Below are 24,055 nucleotides of genomic sequence, written 5' to 3'. Positions count from 1 at the left end.
CATATAACTTAGTAATATGTGTGCGCAAGCACTATTCGGTGTTCTTTATTGTATATACTCCAGTGCCTTTTTGCAAACGGGCGGTCCGAAATACAAAATAACGTCTTCTATAACTCAGATACTTATAATAAAAGATTTTGGTCCGCGACCATTTTCCTCGTCGACATTTAGCGGAACAATCACTGTGAACGAATGTCGCCCTTTAATAAATCCGCCCTTCGAAATTCTGTAGAACCAGTAAATTTCCACTAATTTCCATCGGCGGGCGGTATTGAAATCCATATCCCCGCCTGGTGGCAAAAATGGTCGGAAGACGAATGCCTTCCAATGTCGCTTAAACTTTGCTGGGTCCAAGGAACAACCGTTGACGACGCCGACCGCATGTCGTGACGCTTGCGTCTTGTCATTTGTGTGTGTATACCGATAAGTCTCGCACTCTTGTCAACTATAAACACAAATGGATGTAAAACGGGAATGGGTACGATAATTATCTTCCGACGCAGTTGCCTTGATCACGTGAAAACTGATATGCTGGCCTTTTGCGACAAATTCTTTTTCAACTAGAGTGCATATTACATGTAGCAAACACGGAACAAAAAATGTACACATACATTCAAATACAACACTAAATCTAGAATCGAGAACTACAGCACAAAAGAGAATGAAATGAATTATATTCAATTTAAATCTCCAACATATTGATAAAGACTTATACATAGTTCTGATAACAAGGTCTTTGATTAGATCAGGGACCTTTGATTGTATGGGTCGCTGATTAGATGTGATAGGCCCTACAAATTAAAATATTTTCGAAAAACTGTTGCAAAATAACTGTGCGTATAAAATGCTTATGTAAATGTTTATATATGATATCACGTAAAGCAAATACTAGAGTATCTGCATGCAGACCGGAGTGTCTGAAATTTTCAGTTTCGGAAAAATATGCAGTATGCTGAGAAGAAATAGAGAAGGCGGTTCCAAGTGTAATGTAACCGTCGTGGAAGATGTTGGTTTGTAACCTGTTGCTGGCTAAAAATAAAACTGCGTTGTAAATGTTAGCAAATTGGTAAACATTTCCGGAAAATGAATATCTTGTTTGTTTGCGTGGTTTTCGCCTTTTCATCGGCTTCAGGTATTGCTTTTTACATAGTTTTACACTTCCATAGTGTTATGTTGATGATAATCACTTACTTAAAAGTGAAAGAAACACTTGATGCGTTTCTATTTGTTTACTCACGAACTGGAATAATCCAGTTTATAAATTCTATAAAGGCTTATTTAATTTATAAATAATTATCAATTATTAGTTGTTTACCTGTAAGTTTACAACAATAAAAGAACAATCTGTCAATTTTCTTATTACTATTGTGTTGTATACGATATATACAGTAAAAAACGTAATGAGAAAATTTGTTCAATAGACCAGTTGAATGTTATTGTTTACATTCGGGATTTTCCGTGCATGCGCACTGACTGGTTGGTAAAAACACTGGTTACAGAAACGTATAACATGTTTAAAGGGCTTTTGTTTAGTCAATATGTGGCTTGTAATTGTGTTCCTTATATTATAAAAATGAATATAAACAGACAACACACAAGCTGGGTTCATTACATGTCCATTTAATTTAGTTTTCCCTCAACACTATAACTTTTAATGATTACATAATTGTAATACAATCTCTGGAAATAACTATGATAAACAGCTTATTTAAAGCGTCTCAGAGAAATCACAAAGGCGTCGCAAAGTTGTCAAAGCCCTGAAATAACAATAATAATATTCCACAATAATATAAATTGATACAGACTTACAATAACATTTAAGTATGTTATCATAACTAAATACTATGTTATTCATACATAGCCACTGGTCGTCAATATAAGGTCTCGCTATATTGTAGCACAATACCACGAAAACTTACAATAGATCGACAACTTACAATAGATCGAACTAGCATTACATTCCCAATGCTAATCATCAAAATAATAAAAGATACAAATCTGAACTTGATAAAAAATACATCCAATAACATGACATACCAATTGTGGATTGGCCTCCTATGACAGCTTATGACCCCAGTCTTGACTGCAGATGATGCCCAGTGCTGTGACTGCAATATTAGCTCAAATGTGCAAGCATACAGAAAAGAAAGTGATCTTTGTTATGACTGTTAAATACAAAGAATTATGCTGCCATCATAAACAATACCAAGGTCAATGAAAACAACCATATTTAACTGATAAATAAAATACCGACAAAAGCACTATTCAATGGCCATCTAGACTAGCATATTACTAATAAATTTACATAGTTAAAATACAACATACCTTTATAGAAAACAGAATAAAAGTGAAGAACAACTGCTTCAACCAATATGGATGACTGCTTTCCCGCAAATCGTGCTGAATGATACGCTTGCTTATATACCCTCATTATAATCTATTAGGGGTTACACCCAACTAGTTAAAGTTCAACCGGTTACACATTTCCCCCCTTTGAAAATGACGTCCCGTCATAGTCATAACGTATATATATTCATTCTTCATTTTTTTCCATTGTCAACATATAAAACATAGTTCAAGTGCAACAGCATTCGCACTTAACGTTATATATATATATATATACATGTACACAATAATTATAGATAAAACCTGAAAAACGAAAAAAATTCAGTAATTATTTGATAATAAATACAGATGCAGCATCAATGTACCTGTCTATCTGCAACAAATTTACAATACATTATAACATTACTGTTAAATACAGCACCTTAACACTTATTCAAACAATTATTCAATCTCTCCTCCTCTCTGAAGGAATTGTGTCCTCGCAAATATCTAAAAATCATAAAAGTTGTTAAAATACATCTATACAAATTTCATAAAACATTTACTTCATGATAGCATTTACTATCTTTCTGGCGATTTCACACTCCATACTCTTTAATATTCCTGAAGACATTAATACTTCTAAAGCATGAAATCTATTGTCAAAAGGTCTGTTTACTAAACTAAACATATGAAAATCATCATATTTAGTTGGTAATTTTCTATGCCGTTCAGATTTTCTAACAGGCTGTAGAGGTAATTGTCTTCTCTTTCTTTGCGCTGCATTGTTGGAATCTTGCTCTTGCAGTGCAGTGTCCTGAGTCGTGTTTTGATCGGTTTCTACTCCTGGCTCTGTGGATCCATTCCCAGCCTCTGCGATAATTTCACTCCTTCCCACTTGTTCCTCTTCCTCATCCGTATTCCTACCAGCTTCTACAGCCGGACAGCCATTTTCTATGGCGTTTTCTTCCCTCTCTTTTCCACTCACTTCTTCTCCAGCGGGTATGGGCTGAGTATGTACAACATCACTCGAGTCCATTCGTCTGTTAGTAATCTTCTCCTCGTGTCTGTGGGCGTCCCCACAAATACTTGTTCTGGGAACATGTATAAAACTCGTACAATCCTCATCGGAACTGTCACTCTCGGACGGTTCATTTTCTTCCTTCATTAATCCAACTCCGGATGCATCCTTTCCTATTGCTTTAGAAATTCCCGCTTGCTCTATGACCTCGTGTATACTCTCTCTGTCCACATCTTCCCGAGCCTTCACTGGAAATATATGATTCCTGTGTAAAGTTTTCTGTGTACCACTTTCTACACCTTTAAGCCTGAATACCGGGATGTTTTCACGCGGTTGTTCTGTTATGATATATAGTTCTTCTTCAAATGTGTCTGCAAGTTTATGTTTTCCTTCACCATGAGCCATTATCTTTACCAGGACATGATCTCCTACTTCAACCTTGGCTCCTCTTACTTTAAGGTCATATGAATGTTTCTGCTTTTCCTTTGCCTTTGAAATATACCTTTCTACAATTTCTCTTGTCGTTTTAATCTTATCTTTCAAATCTTCAATATATTCCTGACTTGTCTTATAACATGATTGTTCTTGTGATCTTTCAAATTTAGCATCGATAGGTAATTTAGGCTTCCTTCCAAACATCAATTCAAAAGGTGAAAATTTTGTTGATTCATGAGGCGTACAGTTGTAGGAATAAACTAATGAGTTAATGTATTTCTGCCAGTTACTTTTCTGTTCGTTTTCCAAAGTTCCCAGCATGTCTAGTAGAGTTCTATTAAACCTTTCTGGTCCGGCATTTCCCTGTGGATGGTATACAGATGTATGTGTTTTCTTCATGTTGGTGATATTACAAAGTTCTTTGATTAAATCAGATTCAAAGTTTGCGCCTTGATCAGAATGGAGTCTTGTTGGGATACCGTAATGAATGATAAAATTGTTGTAGAAAGCTTCTGCTGTCGTGTTGGCTGTCTGGTTTCTGGTCGGAATAGCTAGTGCGTACTTGGTAAAGTGGTCTGTAATAACTAATATGCTGTTGAATCCTCCTTTTGCTGGTTCTAATGAGAGAAAGTCAAAACAAACAAGCTCTAGTGGGTAGGTTGTGTGTACAATTACCAGAGGTGCTCTTGTGTTAGTTGCTGTTTTCCTTCTTAAACATCTGTTACACTTAGACACGTATTGCTCTACTTCTGAAGACATTCCTGGCCAAAAAAATCGCTATCGTATCAGTTTCATCGTTCGTTCCTTTCCCGGATGTCCTACGTCTGTATGAAGACCTTTCAAAATATCACTTTTATAAACTTCAGGGATCACTAATTGTTCAATATGTGTACCTTGATCTTGAATATCTCTAAACAAAATACCTCTTTTGATCTTCAAATTAGCAAAGTTCTTCTTCATGTTAATGTCTTGCTTACTTTGTATTTGTTGTGGTAGGCTCTTGTCAATAACTGCTCTTCTCCATTTGTCAACGGTAGGGTCAGATCTCTGTGCTCTCCGAATTTCACGCATTTCTATCTGTGCCAAAGGTTGTCCGAAATTGTCCGCTATGTCTACTACATTTAAAGATAAACAAGGTAACGTCTCAAAATAACATACAATATTTTGAAGAGAATTGCATATAACTTTAACCACATTGTTATCTAGTACTACATGATTGTTAAAGTCTGAAACTTTTCCTGGTGGGTAACTACTTAAAGCATCAGCATCTGTGTTTTGTACGCCTGGTCTGTAAAAAATATCAAAATTATACTCTCCAATTGCTGCTGCCCATCTTTGACCTGTGGCATCTAATTTAGCTGAAGATAAAACATAAGTTAGTGGATTATTATCCGTGTACACTGTAAAATGACTACAGTCCAACCTGTCAATAAAGACCACTCAAGGGATTTGGTCGTTGTGGTCTTTGTTCACAGGTGGTCTTTATTCGCAGGGTCGATCGAAACTTTGCAAAATATGCTAGTAGTTTTTTAACAGGTACCTTATCTATGTATGTGCTCTATTGTTTAAATGTTTGAATACTTATGCATGTATAATGAAATAAAGGATTGAAAACCCAGTTTTGTTTTACATGTGTATATTTATTACATGTGGTATTTCTATTCCCTTATGTTTTTATTATTTATTTAATTTATCATATACTGCATAAATAACTATTGACATACATGTATACGTATATGTACATGTAATTCTACAAAGAACAAAGTACAAAATACACATAACATAGCAAACATTTATACATGAATAACTACTACACAACCAGTAAAGTTGACAATGATGGACAATAAATGATATCTTATATTTATATAAGACTGAAAACATCCAAGAATAAGATTCCAGACAGATACTCAACGTACCAGTAGAAACAACAAAACACAATAAGCACTACGACCCCCGTCCCCCTCTACTCAAGACACACACACAATCAAAACACCCACTTAAAAAAATCACTTTAAAATGCTCTGAATTTGAGTTTTTCCTACACCAAGATCACTATCCACTCTTCTACAACTGTGTCCTTTACCTAACAAACTAATGACCTTAACGCGTTCTTCCAACGTCAAAAACTTACGCTTGGAAGCCATGATGGTTAACTTGAACTGACAATTACTTTTCTATAATCTATGAACGGTTATTACGGAGAAATTTAAGAAAAGAATAACTATTAAAATGTTTGTCTTCAATAGGCATCGTAAATGATATGAAACGTTAATTTCCTTAATGTGTTTATGAAAGCTCAAAATTTGTCTTTGATATTTTTGGCAATTAGTACATTAATCGCGAGTCGCTTAAATACAAAGGCAAGTTTTTACACTTTCGACAAACTGTCAAATGCATAAAAGAAGCAGACGACTACCAATTAGCAATGCATGTTAAATAAACAAACAACTGCTATCAAGTGCAATAAACGGTCACTTGCAAATATCTCCATAGCGACCGACGAGTCCACTGGTAAGATGTGTATCACATGACTACGCAGCGTCCTGGCGGCCATTTTGCTTTTTGAAAGTTGCGAAATCGTTGATTTTTATGATTGCAGTGGTCGTTGTAAGCTATCAAAATGGAGATTTGGGAATGTAAAAGGGTGGTCGTTGGTCTTTGTTCACAGGTGGGCTTTATTCGCAGGTTCAATATATAGTGAAATCGTTCGGGAGGAAATCGGTGTGGTCGTTATTGACTGTTGGTCGCTATTAACAGGCGGTCGTTCGGGCAGGTTGGACTGTATGTGATAAATATTCTGAAAATTTCTCCGTAATGGCCCACTTCAACGCTAAAAATTCTAGTTTAAATGCGGAATAATTTTTTTCTGACTTTGTTAGTTGTCGGCTGGCATATGCTATCACTCTCTTCCTTTTGTCATCTTGTTGTTGGTATAATACTGCTCCTAGTCCTTGTGTTGATGCATCTGTGTGAAGTTCAAAGGGTTTCTGGAAGTCAGGATAAGCTAAAATAGGTGGAGATGTAAGAATTATTTTCAATTTATCAAAGATCTGCTGGTTTTCTTCTGTCCATGTCCATTCTTTGGCATCTTTCTTCTGTTGTGCTTTCTTGCCTGTGGGGTGTGGAATTAATTCTGAGAGAGGTTTTGAAATTTTACTGAAATCTTTTATAAATCGCCTGTAGTAACCTGCAAATGCTAAGAAAGAATGAAGTTCACTAGGGTTTTGAGGTTTTGGCCAATTTCGTATCTTCTCAATCTTCTCGGGATCAGTTTCTATGCCTTCGTTGCTCACAATGTGACCTAAAAAGTTAACACGTTGTTTAAAAAATTGACATTTTTCAGGACACAGTTTCAAGTTACACTCCTGCAATCTAGAAAGAACTAATTCTAACCGTTCTAAATGTTCAGACACGGTGCGGCTGAAAATAATCAGGTCATCTAAAAAAATAACACAAATTTTCATATTAAAATCACCTAAACACTCCTGCATTAGTCTTTGATAAGTAGCGGGACTGTTGCATAACCCAAAAGCCATCTGATTAAATTCAAAGAAACCGAGTGGCCCCACTGTAAATCCGGTGCGTTCCTTGTGTTCTTCTAGAATTTCCACTTGGTGATATCCTGCTTTCATATCGAGGGTTGTAAAGTACTTGGCCCCTTCTAAGCAGTCAAAAATTTCTTCTGTTCTTGGTAAGGCAAATGAATCTTTGATGGTTCTGTCATTTAACATACGGTAGTCCACACAAAGTCTCAGTTTTCCATTCTTCTTTCTTACAAGGACTATGTTGGATGAAAAGGGAGATTTAGATGGTCTAATGATGTTGCAGGCTAGTAGTTGTTCTATATGTTGTCTTACTTCATTGATCATTCCAGGGGGAATTCTTCTGTGTCTCTGCTTAAATGGCCTTTCATCATGCAAATCTATTCTGTGTTTGATTGATGTACAATTTCCAATATCTGTGTCGCTCGTAGAGAAAATGCTCCTGTGTTTCATTAACAGATCAGTTAAGGCTCGTTTTTGTTCAGAATCTAAAATGTTATCTTCATCAATGCTGAGTTCCTTTACTATATTCTTTCTTTTGATGTCTAGATTTTCTTCTTCTAATCTGTCAAGTACTTCTGCTGTGACTTCTACTGGTTGTAGTTCACATAGTATAGCCTTCGGTGCCAAACATACTGTGTTGGTAGATAGATTGGTCAATGTGACGGTTAAACTCTTCTTCCCAGACATAACTTATGCTGGACTGACTTCTACAGTACTGGGTAGATTACTCTCTGTACATTCCTGTATGAGAGCTGATGTGACTGGATAATCCATTTCTTTGTCTGTGTAGGCTTGTACTGTCACTGTTTCATTTGGTTTTATTATCACTTGGTGTGGCACTCTGTTTCTGACGATAGCTATACAGTTGTTGTTCTGTTTTATTTTCTTCTCTCTGAGTACTATGCTTCTAAAACATAGATACCATGGTACGTGCAGATCTGCCTTCTGTAAGAACCTTTCTCCTAAATTTCCTTTACATTTACTTAAAAGTTCAGATAATACATTAGTTCCTAAAATAACAGGTGTTCGTGCAGAATAAGCTGTATCCGGTACAATCAAAAATAAACATGGCTGATTTTCAGACTTTGGAATACATGTACCTTTAACTGTTAAATCTAAAATGAAACCTAAGTAGGGCAATATCTGTCCATCAGCACATTCCACATGTAAAATTTCTGTCAGAGGCTGTAACTTGATATCTTTAAAGTTATTGGTGTAGAATGAGTTGGAAATCACACTAACACAGCTGCCTGTATCCAATAGTGCTTGGGTTTCAATGCTGTTGATGGATATGCTTGCTTCGTTGGATTCTCCTACTAATTTGGGATCTTTAGATGAAGTGCCCGCATACGATCCCTCAATAAGAGCACTTACTCTTTTAAATTTCTGTTTCCGTATTTTCCCTTCTGCATATCATTGGGACAGTCTCTCGCAAAATGACCCCGATCACCGCATGCATAACATGGTCCTCTAAAATTGTTACTTCCCAGTGGTCTGGAAGGTCTGTACATCCCTCTTCCTCCTCTTTGTAGTGGTGGTTGTTGAAATCTGCCTCTTCTTATACCTCTGCCTACATAGTAGTTTGGATTGTTGTTTCCTTTCTGAAGGTCTTCTATCTTCCTATTTAACTCATGAACCATGGCCTTTAATTCATTGATTTCTGACTTTTCTTCTTTTTCTGGCTTCTGGGCAACATTGCAGGTCCTTTTCTTGTCTGTCATTTGAAGGTCTTTTTCTAGTCTTCTTAACTCAATCTTGAATCTGTCGTAATCATCAATCGTGTCATACTTGTATTGGGCGATGTGTTTCAAGTCTAACTTTAGCCCTTGAAATAGAACTTGTTTCAGGATCTCATCATTTCCTCGCTTGATTGCCTTCAATTCTATGGCTCGGGCAAAGAGATCTTCTAGTCTTGAAGCATATGCAGTCACTTCTTCTGCGCCTTGAGTACATGAGTAGAATTTTCGCATCACAGACTCTTGGGACTCTATGTTACCATAAGTGCTCTCGAGCTTCTTCAGCACTTCGTGTAGAGATGCACCTGGTCCTAATCTGCGTAAAATATCACCTGCTGTACCTTTCATTGATCTTCTTAGTCCCAGCATAATTTGCTTCTCTGTAAATGTTCCCTCTGTCAACAGTGCATGTATTTCGTATCTAAAGGCATCCCAGGTTGCTTCCCCTTTGTTGTCTTCTCCAGAGAATGCTGAAAGTTTGGGGAAATGGTAAGTCCCTGTTTCTGGATAACTTTAAAATCTTGGCATGGAATACTCAAATGGACTCACCCTAGGTTTCCTCTCTTCGTCTGTTTTCTTTGTCAGTCGTCTCACAAAAAGACCTATATCTTCTCGACTCTCTGTCTGAGGATCCATGTTCAGTTCTCTGAGGGCATCTAGCAGCTTCTGTTCCTTTGTTGTAAGTGTACGCTCTTGTTCACATCCACCACTTGCTAGTCCACTCTTATCAGAATCCTCCTCTTCATGTGACCTACTAGTCATTATTTTTTCCAAATATAACAACAAATAAATAAAGAGACTTATAAAAATTGAAACTTGTACAATAAATACAAACTTGTATGACAAATTCACAAAATACACACAGAATTTTCTGGAATTCTGCAACTCTAAAATTGTGGAAACAAGTTTAATATTAAATTAATATTCCCACTGTTTACAGCACGAATGAAAAAACTAATTTAACAATTAAACTGCAAAACTGCCAAATAATACACTAAATGAGTTATAAACTCACAAAAATTGTGCCCTTCCTGAAAATAAAATGTCAAGGTCAAATAGTTGTCAACAATTTTCTGACAAGGTCACAGTGTACATGTCAATGAAATGTCAAATCCCCAACGAATAATACTAAGCAAGTGAAGCTTTCAGCACGATTGAAAATTAACTACCTGTTAACTTAATACATGTAGCTGTGTGATTTGAATGCTGGTCACCACCTCCAGACAAACAACACCTCTGAAATAAACTTGTTGGCCACTGAAAAGTACTGTAATAACACAAAACCAATCAAATATACCCTGTATGTAAGGTTTTCAATATGATGGCAATATTACGAAGTATTTAAGAATAGTAAAGTTGCTTCAAATAGTTACTAAATAGACTTGTTAGTTAAAGAAACCATCACCAAGGAATATGTTTTAAAATTGCTAAGGTATCATGCAATTGTGACACTTTCCCAATCAATTGTTTAATAATATACTTTTTTCCCCAGGATATTAAAAAAATTGCAGTTAAAAACAAAAGTTTTAAAACAACAACAAATTATTTACAGCATATGGACCACAATGGATTATTTACAATTAAATAAAGAAATTCAACTGCAATTTAATAAATAATGGCCTTCCACTATTGGTACTCACAAATACAAATGTGTTTTTCTCAATCACACGGTAATGTCAATGTCACACGCTCCAGTCACTTTGCAGGCACTGATGTTCTACTCGCTCCTAAAGATCGCTCGTCGCTCCCAACAAATAATCGCGCGTTGCTCCCAAGGATCGCTCAGAATGCCACCTGGATTGCTCCACTGCACACGCCAACTGCTCCGACCACTGGCTACCGAATAAGCTGTACGTCCTCCATACAACCAAAGATTTTCCACAATCTTTAACAATCATCAATACTCATTTATTTTATTTTTTTAAATTAATGTTCAGTTCTTAAATGAGAGAAATCTAAAATATAACCACGTTGGGCGCCATTTGTGGCTTGTAATTGTGTTCCTTATATTATAAAAATGAATATAAACAGACAACACACAAGCTGGGTTCATTACATGTCCATTTAATTTAGTTTTCCCTCAACACTATAACTTTTAATGATTACATAATTGTAATACAATCTCTGGAAATAACTATGATAAACAGCTTATTTAAAGCGTCTCAGAGAAATCACAAAGGCGTCGCAAAGTTGTCAAAGCCCTGAAATAACAATAATAATATTCCACAATAATATAAATTGATACAGACTTACAATAACATTTAAGTATGTTATCATAACTAAATACTATGTTATTCATACATAGCTAGTGGTCGTCAATATAAGGTCTCGCTATATTGTAGCACAATACCACGAAAACTTACAATAGATCGACAACTTACAATAGATCGAACTAGCATTACATTCCCAATGCTAATCATCAAAATAATAAAAGATACAAATCTGAACTTGATAAAAAATACATCCAATAACATGACATACCAATTGTGGATTGGCCTCCTATGACAGCTTATGACCCCAGTCTTGACTGCAGATGATGCCCAGTGCTGTGACTGCAATATTAACTCAAATGTGCAAGCATACAGAAAAGAAAGTGATCTTTGTTATGACTGTTAAATACAAAGAATTATGCTGCCATCATAAACAATACCAAGGTCAATGAAAACAACCATATTTAACTGATAAATAAAATACCGACAAAAGCACTCTTCAATGGCCATCTAGACTAGCATATTACTAATAAATTTACATAGTTAAAATACAACATACCTTTATAGAAAACAGAATAAAAGTGAAGAACAACTGCTTCGACCAATATGGATGACTGCTTTCCCGCAAATCGTGCTGAATGATACGCTTGCTTATATACCCTCATTATAATCTATTAGGGGTTACACTCAACTAGTTAAAGTTCAACCGGTTACAAATAAATCGATACAAAAATCCAAAATAAACATTCAAACTTTTAAAAATAGTACCAATAAATGTATAATTATTCATAAATGTAATTTCCTCTTTATAAAAACACGAAGTTGATATAAGAGTCAGATTAAACATGGTCGAAAGATTCAATACTGACAATTCCACAAAACAAAACAATAAATTTGCCCTATTCTTTCTGATAGTAAGACTTAAATAAATAATATTTCAAAAATAATTAAAAATATATTAATTAGATAATATTTATAAGTGATGAGGATAGTGTTATTTTTCATCACCATCCGAATTAGCAGCGATTTTCCTTGTCCAATTGGGAAAGTACCCGTACCGGTCCAATTGGGAAAAATTGAGTCGTGAAAACCTTAAAATTGGGAAAAATCCAGTCGTGAAATCCTTAAATCAGGAAAATCGCGTCGTGAAGTTTGGGTCTTATTGAATACATCATACAGTTGAAACTTTATTGAACATATCCTTTTAAATAATCATTTGCAGGCATGCCTTAATGACCATTACTTAAAGTAATAAAGTTGATATAAATAACAAAATATTATATAGAAGACACAAAATCAATTACTAGTTGTTTTAATCTCTTATAAAGCAATGTCTCTCTCTTTCATTTTTTTTTAAATTTCAACAATCTTTGATGTTTGATCATCACTCAGTTGCTGGCATCCCTCTCTGCACAGCATCATTAGAGCTGTCAATGTGTCCTGTGATAGACGGTTCCGATCGGTCTTGCAAAGATTGTTCATTAGACTGAACAACCTTTCCACAGAGGCAGTGCTGGAGGGCATTTCAAACTACGATAAGGTTTCAAACCGACGTCAAACAGTACGCTGGCTGTCTGACAAAAGAACCGCAAACAGTAACGACTCTATTGATTGAACATGCTGAATAATAAAACCCGATATTAATCGAGCGCGTGGTTACACACAACCATACGATTTTCTTTGTTCGCTCGCCGAAAGTTGGGTTTTGTTACGAAACTTTCGATGGTTTTGAGAAAAAATTCGGACGCCGATTGGGATTTTTTCAGATGCCGATTGGGAATTTGGGAATTTTCGCTCGATTGGGAAAGTACCGTTTACCGGTACTTAATAAAGAAGGAGGAAAATCGCTGAGGTGTATTTTATCAATTATAAAAAGCGCCCTAAAACTCGGAATACATTAAAATGTTAAATTTTGTGGTAATTTTCTTTTTCATTGAATAAATTTAGCATACAAACGGGAATAAAACCTGCATATTGTGCAAATTGAACTGTCTTTGCATGTATATTGAAATCTATTTACCAGTGATAAGGAGCGTTAAAAATCTAGCATTTTATGCTAAATAAATCTATACATTTAATTCATTTAACGCAAGTATTTTAAACCATGTTGTGATTGCTTCTTTTCACAATGGTGTTTTGTACACTAAAGAAACGTACGATCTTTACACATATTAAATAGCGCAGGGGTCTCGCGAGTGGGCGATTTCTTCGCCCAATTAATCTTCACTTCGCACATAAATTTCATGAAGGCGAAGTGATTTCTTCTCCTTTTAATGATTTACTTTGTGCCAGACATTGACCGATTAAAATCAATTTGATGTGGAGAATCGGACACAGGAGGATTCTCAGCCATAAGTTGCCCCATTAACAGGTCATGCAGAACAGTCTTGAGCTATTACACTTCTTGAAATTGTTAATAGATGATGCCTTGATTAATTGCCTTCTGCTGGCTACCAATAACTATGATTCAGCAATGTTAAATGGCCCATTAAAACAGTACTAAGAAATGATCAAATGGGAGGCTGTTACCTAGCACTGGCAATAGATATGGGGCTCATTTAAAGGTCAGATTTGGAATCTCTGCTGTAAAATGAGATTTTAAATGAATTTTAAATTTAAAACAAATATTTGTAACAAAATATGAATGTGATTGTATGTTAAATTGCTTAAAATTAACAAGGAAGTAAAAAGATTCTGAACATTACTGGCTTGTTACTTTTGAAGTTTGTTCAGGAAAAATAATAATTAAAAGTACAATCATAATCAACAATCAATGAGAAATAAGGAAAATGTCGGTTTTATACACTTAACATGTCTTATTGTATAAAACAAGTGAAGAGTTGATTGAAAGCTGAACAGAAACCACTTATCCATTAAGTTGCTGCAAAATATACGTAAAACTAAGATTTATGATGCAAATGTACCATTTCTCCCAAAAATGTTACCAATTCTCCCTATTTTGGCTTTAGGGAGAAGTGACTTCTCCCAAAATTTTGAGCCTAGCTAGACCCCTGATAGCGGAGTTTACATTTGCCGGTACGCGTTAAATACCTTAATTGTGTTGCAGTAAAATTGCACAATATTTTTAATTTATAGTTATTCAACAGTGTATCCTTAAACTGGCTAATACATGTGCACTTGTTCCTGTTTATCCATTTCCGACAAATGTGTTCATTTTTTTTATATGTTGAAATATTGTATTGAAGCAACTCAGTGTGTTTTTTTTTGATGAAATATTCGGCATTATTTGGCCCCATTCCCCCATCTTTAGAGTATATATTTTTCCCCCAAATATTTTTAAAATTCCCCTCTCGGAAGTGTTATTCAATTTTAATCAATACCTCATTTAAATACGTCTTTCGTTACGAATTAACTACAATTTTCCTGAACTGCATCTGCGTGTTTACTTTATTCCATACGATTCCAACATGTCGCACAACAACAAAAGCTATCTTAAAAAAATTGACAAATCTGTTTTAACTTGATATTCTTTTCAAACAAGTACAACTTAAAAGTCAGTCTTCTTCAAATACCGGCAGTGAAACGCCAGAAACGTCCGGTCAAGAGAGTGTTGAAAGACTGTTTAGTTTGCTCAACCTGCTTTGCACGCCACAGAGAAACAGGCTTGGGTAAGCTACACTGGAGTCCCTGATCAGACTTTGTCTGCACACGGAGAGACTTGGTGAAAAGGAGGTCACCAGAATAATTGATAAATTTTCTGAAAAGTCCAGAAATGTTGAACTTTGAACATGAACATAACATGTTTATGAATAAAAGAGTTTGAATTATGTTTTTCTCCCTCTGTATGGTGAATTTTAGTGTTAAAACTTGATTTTGTACTGTTACTAGCTAAGCATAGAAATTTCCCCCTTTTACGCGCGAATCCCCCCCCCCCCTCAGGAGGGACCCGACCCCCTTCCCCCAAAACTGAAAAAAAACACTGCAACTGTTCAGTATTTTGGCTTTAACCTTAGCCTTAAATGACTGCTCAAAATGCCAAGAGATGACATGGAGGTATCATAAATTGTGTTTAATGACCCCACACTCGTCTGCAACATGTGGTTTATGCAATTACCCAAGTATAGGTGCCTGGGTTTATGACACCATGTTTTCTTTGTCTGGACAGTATCGGATCATAACGAGATAATTGGTTTGTGATGAACAAATGTGCAATTAAACACTGGGTTAAAATGCTGCAACAAAGAGTGTCAAAATTGGTGTATACAAATAAATAAAACAATTACATTTATCAAGAGAATTATTTAATGTGTAACAAGGAAAGTTTTTTAAGAAATATAATGGTTCAAATCAGTATTTATGTTGCGTACATAAAATCAATCTATTTGTTGTTTGTTTTCATCCTGAATTGTTTTTTGTTCATTAAATTTATTGTACATGTGTTATGAAATAATTTCAAGTTCTGAGAATTTTGAACTAAAAATGGTTGCAAAGAAGTGCCAAGTAGAGAGATATTCATGGTCACCATATACCGAGATATATTCCACTCCCGATTTCGTTGTTAGTAAAAGCAAATATTAACAACAATATAATCATTCCAAAAATTAATTTCCTTGCATGCTAATGTTTTATTCAGACATAATTAGCAAAATTATATTTGATACTGTGCGTGATTATCAATGAAAACAATGATTTTGTCAACCTTCTCTATACGCGCTTATATGAAATCCACCTCTTTTGGCCAACCAGTGGGCGGAGTTTAAAGTTTGCAGGTGCGCATGACGTCACACGTCAACTGGTCTATAGAATTAAGAAATAACAAGACTTAAATTGCCAAGCAATATAAGTCTCCTACCAGTGAAACTCCACCATTTTCAGCAGTATTTCTAGTCTATTTGTTGCCATAGCAACCAGAAGTCTTGCCATAGGAACGAAATGAAATGATGTGCATAATCTCCATATTGTCAGCTATCCATGTTTCAAGTTTCATAAAAAAATATGAAGAACTTTTAAAGTTATCCCAGGATCCACCATTTTAGCATTATTTCTAGTCTATCTGTTGCCATAGCAACCAGAATTCTTGACTTAGGAACAAAATGAAATGACATGCATAATCTTCACATCCCCATCTGTCCATATTTTAAGTGTCGTGAAAAAGTATGAAGAACTTTTAAAATTATCGCAGGATCCAGAAAAGTGTGACAGATTGACCAACAGACACTCAGAGGGCAAACTATAAGTCCCCTCTGTTTTAACCAGTAGGGGACAATAAGTTAAGCAATTATCCCTTATTTGGCCCTCCTCATTGTATTGTGCCTTTGACTAAAACCCCTCAAGAAGTACATGTTATGTGCAGTAAATGTTTTTCCATTTTAAGAAGTTTAAATTTTTTGCTGTTAATAAATGAATATTTCGACAATCTTTCTTGTGATTTCAGGTTTTCATTTAAAAGTAGGTCATGATTATTCCATGACAATTTTATCATTACACATTATTGTGTTAGTTTGTTTTTGGTTTATTAGTATGTTAATCAAATGTTGTATAAGACGCGTATTTGTGAAAAAGAATAAAATAATTTAAGAGAAACTATTTTTAGAAAAAGAACATGTGGCAAAACCAATTTTAATGCAGTTTTTGTTGTTATGCCCAAGAAGACACCTTAAGACTATAGATTGGCATATTAAAAGTGTATGTTTTTCAATCTTTTCACTAAAATATAAAGATGTTTTCATTTAGAGGGATGGTTCTATGGATACACATGCTACCACTCATTTGTTTTAAGCACTCATACATGTATGTTATATAAAATAATGGCATGTACAGTGTATTCATAGAATTATAGAAATATCAAAGATCGAATAGCTACATTTGATGTGCTACAATTTAACTATTTTATACTTTTTCTTGAATTATAACAATATTAAATTATGAAAAAAAAACACACCATAATTTTGAGTATAATTCCAATATCCAATTCGGATCATTGTTAAACCCTTTCCCACACTCAATCAAAGTGAAAATGGCTATGTGCAAACAGCATAAAACCAGAACAGACTGATCGCAGTCTGTTCAGGTTTTATGCAGTTTGCCGCTCATCTGTATCTAAGATTTTCAAATGAAGCCTTAAAAACTTGGAATATAGTAAGAAAGGCCGGTAATTAAAATTAACTTTCTAGTGACTACAAATGCGTGAAAATAGGTATCTAGTTGGTAAAGGGTTAAATGAACTTTTTATTGTGATCGTCAATTTAAAGTGCTTTTGGATTAATAATTAGGTATTAATAATGAACTTGAAATTAAAGTACCTTGCGAAAACAGGAATGAACCAAATGTGTACAATTGTTCGAAACATTTTTATGGAACATTTTGATAATTGGTTGTTTGAATGAAAAAGATGTTTGTGCTAAAAAAGACCCCTGTTTTAATGTTTGTTTCTTTGAATGAGGATGATTCTATCACACACCTTTTTCTGTCTTTTTTGCGAAAAATACAATATATTGATTCAGATTTTTTTGCACAAAAAGTGCAATGATTTAGGTTGTAAAGCAATACCCCAAATTAACATAAATTGTGTAGCCTTAAATAAAAAAATAGGTGGCCAGCCGACAATGGAGCGCACCACATTAAGGTTTGAAAATTGCTTTTGAATCATTTATCAAATGCTTTGCTAAATATAAATAATATTAATACTATTAATAGTAGCATAAATATATTTACCTTTTCTGCATTCAGCCCTGAATTAGCCCTTAACACAATCACTGGCCATATCACTACATGTACTATTTTTGTTAGATCTGACTGTAATGAACACTACCTATTATAACCTTTTTATGAAGTTTAAACTATATAAAAAGATCATTTATTTTAACTTTATAGTAGGTGAACTTCACAGTATGGGCTTTAAAATAATGTGTCTTTATAAATAAGTTTCAGAAACCATCACCCCTACAACAGGAGAAAAACCAACTGCAAAAGAGAGTTCACCAGTCATCATCGACAACGGAGGTCTTATCCCTCCATCACCTTCAACTCCTGTCACTGCAACAAATGTAACAGTCTCAAAAAATCCAAGTCCTGAGGTGGTTGCAAAAGGTCTGCCTCTGTTGCCTGGTCCTCAAATAATCTCAGAGAAAGATGATGTTGAACTAAACAAGAAGGTCCAAGATGGCACAGAAAACAGCAAATCTGATGATGCTGAAATTGATGAGGAGGCAGGTGATGATGATGACGATGATGAAGAAGATGATGACATTGTGGATGATGATGGAAAGACAGAACTCAAAAGCTCTGATAGAGGAATGATGACAGGCAATGAACAATGGGAGAAATACGAGTCTGAAAAGGGAAAGCCTGGTGATGAGGATGATAAAGAGAAGAGTGATTATAAAGTGAAGGATGATGATTCTAAGGGCAGTGATGTATTTCAGCCAGGTTCAGAAATGGAAGCAACTTTTCCTGAGTTCAGAGGATCCAATTCGCTGGCCAGAACAACTACAATGGAGCCTTTGGAAACCACTGATTTTGATATGTTTGAATATGAAGATAGTAAAAACAGTGATGAAGTAATTGGTTTTGAGGAGGAGGATGATGATAAAGATGATGATGATGAGGATTCAAACATAGATATGCATGAGCTGCAGAATCAGGAACTGCTTCCTGTTGGTGATCAAGATGTGACTGATAACCCAATTGGTGATTTTGAAGAAAATGGCGCATACAATTTTGATGATGATGATGACTTTGAAGTAGATGATGGTGAACTGTCCAAACACAGTAAGTTTATGATTGTATTAGGTACTACGTCGGTACTTATTAAAAGGCTTCAAGTTCCATTTGCTGACGAAAATCAGCAAGTACCTGAATCTGAATCTATTTGCTATAGATATTTTATCTCTTTTAAAAAAAATTGATAAGGATTTGTGAGAATAACTTGTTTTATCTTTTGGTATAGCAGAGTCAGACACCAAAGAATTTGGCAAGCAAGAGAAATCAGGTCATGGGGCATCTGTGGAAGTCATTAAAGGTAAATACCTGTCATGCACTTTACTTCAATTTTAATGAATTTAAGATTTTACTATATTATAAAATAATAGTAAAGGAACTTGTTCACAGAGCTTTGTGGCTTAGAAAAATCGTATTTTGTATGTGTACTTATAAATAAATACATAATGTTTTAAATAGTCTTAACTAAATACAATATCAAGAAAAGCTAATAATTTATCATTTTTCTTATTCAGGGGTGTTATTTTGCCTGTTTTAACATAAATGTATACATTCTGTCATGAATCTACTTGTATGGCCCTATTTCTAAAATTGTCAACTGAAACTGAAGAAATTCCTTTAACACCATTTTAAATTATTGAAGGAATTAAGATGTTTGTATTCTGTCACATAGCATAGATTATTGATCATGCATTTCAGAATCGAGCACTAACTTCAAGTTCAGTGTAGGTCTGTTCATCATCGTGGTGGTCACTGTGATAGCCTTGTTCATCTACTGGAATTGGAACACGGTGGGTAAACAATGGCCCTGCGCAGAAATGTGTAGTGCTTATTTTATTGCATTTTATGTTTTGAATCTTAATGCGTTTTGCAAAACAAGAAAATCTCATGAGAGAAAGCAACCTAAAATTCCTTTATTGCAACAAATTAGAAGTCCGCACAGGCTAATCAAGGAGAACAATTTCCGCCCTAAACTGGTTTTTTTTTCAGAAGAGACTTCCTGCAAACAAAAAGTTTCATTAAAGCGGAATGTTTTGTCCCTGATTAGCCTGTGTACACTGCACAGGCTTTTCTGGGATGACTATATGCATGCATTTAGCCCAGTTTTGCCAGAACGTGGCTCAAATAAACATTTTTACTCCATATTTCAGGTGGAGCGCTTCATCCTGTTGCGAAGACTGACGCCAGGCAGAAGGAGGGCCAGGGGAGCTGACGAGGAGAAACTGTTGGGGCCCGAGACCGCCTAGACCCCTGCATCAACGTAGGCCTTGCGTGGGGGTGTATGTGGCAGAGTTAGTCCAAAAGTGAAAAGTTCTGTAAGAGACTAAACATAAGAACATGTTATTTATATTATAAGTTAAAGTTTTAATTGCAGATCCTTATTTATGGACTTTTCTCTAGTATCACTGGTGTAGGACTCTGATTTCAGCAATCAGAATTATCACTTCAAGTTACGTGTAATATTGTAACACCATGTTTCATTTATAAAGATTTTTCTACAAAGAATTTTGGCATAAAATACGTAAATTGTCTCTAGAACATTATAATTACCGGTAAAACTTCAACAATTTACATCTTTGGATAGACTTGTTATAACGGATTAAAGAACTTTCCAGTAATTGGGGTCTGTCATTTTCTTTAGGAATTAAAAAAATAAAAATAAATAAATCTGACTACTTAGTATTTTTTGGTGTTTTACAGGGCTTTCCTAAGACCTCAAATCTCAAGAGATAAATTTGGTCCGAAGAGTTATTGACTCTTGAGATTTGAGGTCTAAGGAAAGCCCTGTATATGTTTGATGTAGTTCTCACTTTCAGTAAAAACGTTAACTTTAATCATTGTTTATCTTTTTGGAGACTTGTTTATATTTGTTAAAATCAGTTTGTTTGTTTTTTTGATAAAACTTTGTCTAGTCTTTAAAGGCCAGCATGTTGTTTTTAAATATCGTTTATTAGATCATGTTAAATCTGCATGCTTTAGAAAGGTTTTATTGTATTTGGGATCTTGATTGTAAATGCCTTGAAACTTTAGAACTAGGGCACTATTAACACTGTCTTTTGTTGTAGTGTTTTTCCTTGAAGCTGTATGGGGACATTGCTTTATACATATATATGATTTTAATACTTTATGCATATATATCATATAGATAATAGGGACGACAGAAAAAAATAAATCACCAATGGCTTTAACTTAACAAGTTAGTATAATCATTGAGAGAAAATTATGTTAGTTTTTCAGTGACATTGTATCAGCTTTAATGTATATTCTATTGCTTTAGTTAGAATCCATTTATGCCTAGCATCTAGAAAAAAAGGCCTTGGCAAACAGCGTAGACCCAGATGAGAAATAAGTATACTAGACATCCCTAATTTTGGAAATAAATTGATCCAATTTTGAAGGATGGGAGAGTCCACTAGGCATAAATGGGTTAATTGTGGACTTGTTCATAGTTTTGGGAAATTTCTTGGTGTATTGTTTTCTATGTGCCAGAAGCTAAGATGCTACATCTTAAGTATCTGCTTTAATGTTTTATGTGCTTCATTTTGTATCAATGAACAAAGGTTTGTGCAGTATTATGTTTGATGAACAAAATATCCATCTTTTTTATAGAAAATATGTTCTTGTTAAACCAGACAATCAGTAATATCAAAACACATTTTGTTTTTGTATTTTAAGAATAATTTGAGATTAATGGGTGAGTGTTAGTGATATTGATATGTCTAATTAATGCATTCCCATTCTATATGTGCCTGTTTAAAAAAAGGGGGGTGTATGATGGAATCACTTTTGACGTTTGGCGTTTGTGTGCCGTCCAAATGAATAATTTCTGCACAGTTACTAAAATAGCATTGAAATGCAAAAAAAAACTTTGTAATGATTTTAATGGTCATAAAATCTCTGCCATGCTTGATATGCAGCCAGATCACATTAAGCCTTGTGTCAGTTGCCATGTATCTTGTTGTATCCATTATTATTAGTTCTGTGCTAACTCTCATGTGATTATTTATGCAAGAAAATTGATATGAAAAACAGTCTTAACCAGATTTTTAAATTGCGTATTTTTGACATGTTTGCACGCTTAATGAGTACAGGGTATTGATTCTTATGTACACAAAATTGGTAAAATTGATTTGTTTTTTTATTCAGTATTTTGTGTTTTGTTATTGTAACCGCAAATCAACATCAGCAGCATTTGTCACATCTTTATTAATTCAGTCTAGTTTGCAAATAAGGCTGTTTTATTCTAAAATAGAAAAGACAATTTATAAACACAAAAATGTACTCCGTTATTTTAACAACTGCCCTAGAAAGCAATGTCTACTATGGATTAATTTCATAGATTTTAAATTTTGTTTCTTATTTGTTGTTAATTTGAAATCCAATAAATAGTATTTACTTATTTTGGTCACATTTGAAATTTTTTGTATAGGATTTAGATTTGTATTTTTTCTTTTACATTTGTAATTATTAATCTGGAATGAATACTGTGTTTTTATATCCCCCACCACTATAGTGGGGGACATATTGTTTTTGCCCTGTCTGTTGGTTGGTTGGTTGGTTTGTGTGTTTGTTTGCTCCAACTTTAACATTTTGCCATAACTTGTGCGATATTGAACTTCATATTCGGCATGCATGTGTATCTCATGGAGCTGCACATTTTGGGTGGTGAAAGGTCAAGGTCATCCTTCAAGGTCAAAGGTCACATATATAGTTTAAAGCGGCGCAGAAGGGGACATAGTGTTTCTGACAAACACATATCTTGTTGTTTCTGTTTTTTTATTAGATGCTGTGATAGGAGATAAGATCTTTAAAGCTGCATGTATTGTGTAGTTGTGCTTGTAAAAAAGATTTGGCATTGAACATTCATACTGATAAAAGTTTTACTGCAATTTGATGGGTTCTTTCATACTATAAAGGCAATTACGAATTTTTTGAGACACTTAAATAAACCAATGAATATGTTTGGTAATATTTTGGCTATAATTATAGTTGAGTAATTGCAAGAAATTGCAAACAACATTTTACTAAACAATTCAAAAGACTGTACAAATAATTAAATACTTATACTTATATTTTTATTATAAGGAATGCATTTTTTTGGAAAACACAATTTGATTTTTGTTTACAGACTTTGTGTACAGTAGTCCAAACACGGACCATTTCAATTGTTTATACCGATACTTGAAATGTACACGTTTTGTGTAGATTGTACTAGTTCGTTTTTTTATCATATACTCGTTTACACTGTACTATACTCGTTTACAATGTACTAAAAAGATTCTTAGTTAAACGCTTTTGTAAACAACTTATTTTAAGCACGCCATTTTTGTATATCGAGTATTTAGGTCAAAAGCATTGTATCTGGGATCGAAATGGTAAAGGAAAAGACAGTTTCACTCTGAACCCTTGATGCTTCATTGGTATTTCTTTGTACACGGTATGTAAACGTTGCATGTAGTTGTAGATTACTGTACATATTGGTTTCAATAAAAATATGTGTACAATAGTCGTGTTTAAAATAAACCCGACCTATATTGTATGATTACTTTATATAACATTGATTTGCGTTTACTCAAAAAAAAGAAATGACTGTGAAAAGAAAAAATGCCGAAGAAATGTTATAAGCAAAAATATAGCAACAGGTCATTGTGTAGTCCTTTAGGGCGCATATAATGCTAACTTTGTTGCGCACTATTCCTTCCGAACTGGCATTGTGCGCTAAGCAAAAGAAAATACCACTATTGTATCACGCCTCTTAGCTAATATCGACCTTAAACAAGGTGCCTGATATAAGTTTTTATATCAGTTTTGTACATGTATATTCCTTTCCCCCTTATTAAGCAAAGGGAAAATGGCTTTTGCAACCAGCATAAAACCAGAACAGCCTGCGAGTAACTCGCAGTCTGTTAAGGTTTTATGCTGTTTGCTGCTCATCAGTATCTAAGGTTTGGAAATGAAGCCTTTAAAACTTGAATCTAGTAAGAAAGGTCTTCGATTTAATTTCACTTTCTAATGGACTACCGAGGCTTCAAAACACGTATCTAAGTATTAAATGATTCGGAATCAACGATATACGATAGTCTTCATTTTAGATATATAGAT

General features: G+C 34.5%; 2 protein-coding genes and 1 long non-coding RNA gene across 6 annotated transcripts in view; 2 read left to right on the top strand and 1 right to left on the bottom strand.

Moving 5' to 3' along the window:
- The window catches only part of LOC127867465 (uncharacterized), a 136,818-nt gene that overhangs the window by 19,681 nt on the left and 93,082 nt on the right, over positions 1–24,055 (top strand). The window lies entirely within an intron of this gene.
- Positions 978–23,457, top strand: LOC127867456 (protein PFC0760c-like). 2 transcript variants are annotated; one of them, XM_052408616.1, is made up of 5 exons: positions 978–1,132; positions 18,158–19,003; positions 19,185–19,253; positions 19,652–19,743; positions 20,104–23,457. In XM_052408616.1, the coding sequence occupies exons 1-5, from the start codon at positions 1,084–1,086 to the stop codon at positions 20,197–20,199; spliced, it is 1,152 nt and encodes a 383-aa protein (XP_052264576.1). In that variant the 5' UTR covers positions 978–1,083; the 3' UTR covers positions 20,200–23,457. The 2 variants fall into 2 exon arrangements, with proteins under 2 accessions (XP_052264576.1, XP_052264575.1); XM_052408615.1 differs by having other exon boundaries at positions 19,182–19,253.
- Positions 1,601–11,916, bottom strand: LOC127867463 (uncharacterized). Of its 3 annotated transcripts, XR_008043502.1 has the most exons (5): positions 11,832–11,916; positions 11,544–11,614; positions 10,703–11,263; positions 2,038–2,108; positions 1,601–1,757 (listed from the first exon to the last, which is right to left on the bottom strand). XR_008043502.1 is itself a non-coding variant. In XM_052408625.1 (3 exons), the coding sequence occupies exons 1-3, from the start codon at positions 9,822–9,824 to the stop codon at positions 1,709–1,711; spliced, it is 333 nt and encodes a 110-aa protein (XP_052264585.1). In that variant the 5' UTR covers positions 9,825–10,059; the 3' UTR covers positions 1,601–1,708. The 3 variants fall into 3 exon arrangements, 1 of the variants encoding a protein (XP_052264585.1); XR_008043503.1 differs by lacking the exons at positions 10,703–11,263; positions 11,544–11,614; positions 11,832–11,916 and adding an exon at positions 2,326–2,541; XM_052408625.1 differs by lacking the exons at positions 10,703–11,263; positions 11,544–11,614; positions 11,832–11,916 and adding an exon at positions 9,612–10,059.

Source organism: Dreissena polymorpha, chromosome 2, assembly GCF_020536995.1.
Source record: "Dreissena polymorpha isolate Duluth1 chromosome 2, UMN_Dpol_1.0, whole genome shotgun sequence".
Classification (NCBI taxonomy): domain Eukaryota; kingdom Metazoa; phylum Mollusca; class Bivalvia; order Myida; family Dreissenidae; genus Dreissena; species Dreissena polymorpha.
The sequence above is the reverse complement of the archived record's forward strand: the minus strand, read 5'-3'. Positions and strand labels throughout refer to the sequence as shown.

Coding starts and splice junctions, on each gene's coding strand:
- LOC127867456 (XM_052408615.1), top strand. CDS start 1,084: ATGAATATCTTGTTTGTTTGCGTGGTTTTCGCCTTTTCATCGGCTTCA. Junction 1,133..18,157: donor CGCCTTTTCATCGGCTTCAG/GTATTGCTTTTT, acceptor TTTATAAATAAG/TTTCAGAAACCATCACCCCT. Junction 19,744..20,103: donor TCTACTGGAATTGGAACACG/GTGGGTAAACAA, acceptor TCCATATTTCAG/GTGGAGCGCTTCATCCTGTT.
- LOC127867463 (XM_052408625.1), bottom strand. CDS start 9,824: ATGACTAGTAGGTCACATGAAGAGGAGGATTCTGATAAGAGTGGACTA. Junction 2,109..9,611: donor ACGAAGAGAGGAAACCTAGG/GTGAGTCCATTT, acceptor CTAATATTGCAG/TCACAGCACTGGGCATCATC. Junction 1,758..2,037: donor AGGAGGCCAATCCACAATTG/GTATGTCATGTT, acceptor TTGTTATTTCAG/GGCTTTGACAACTTTGCGAC.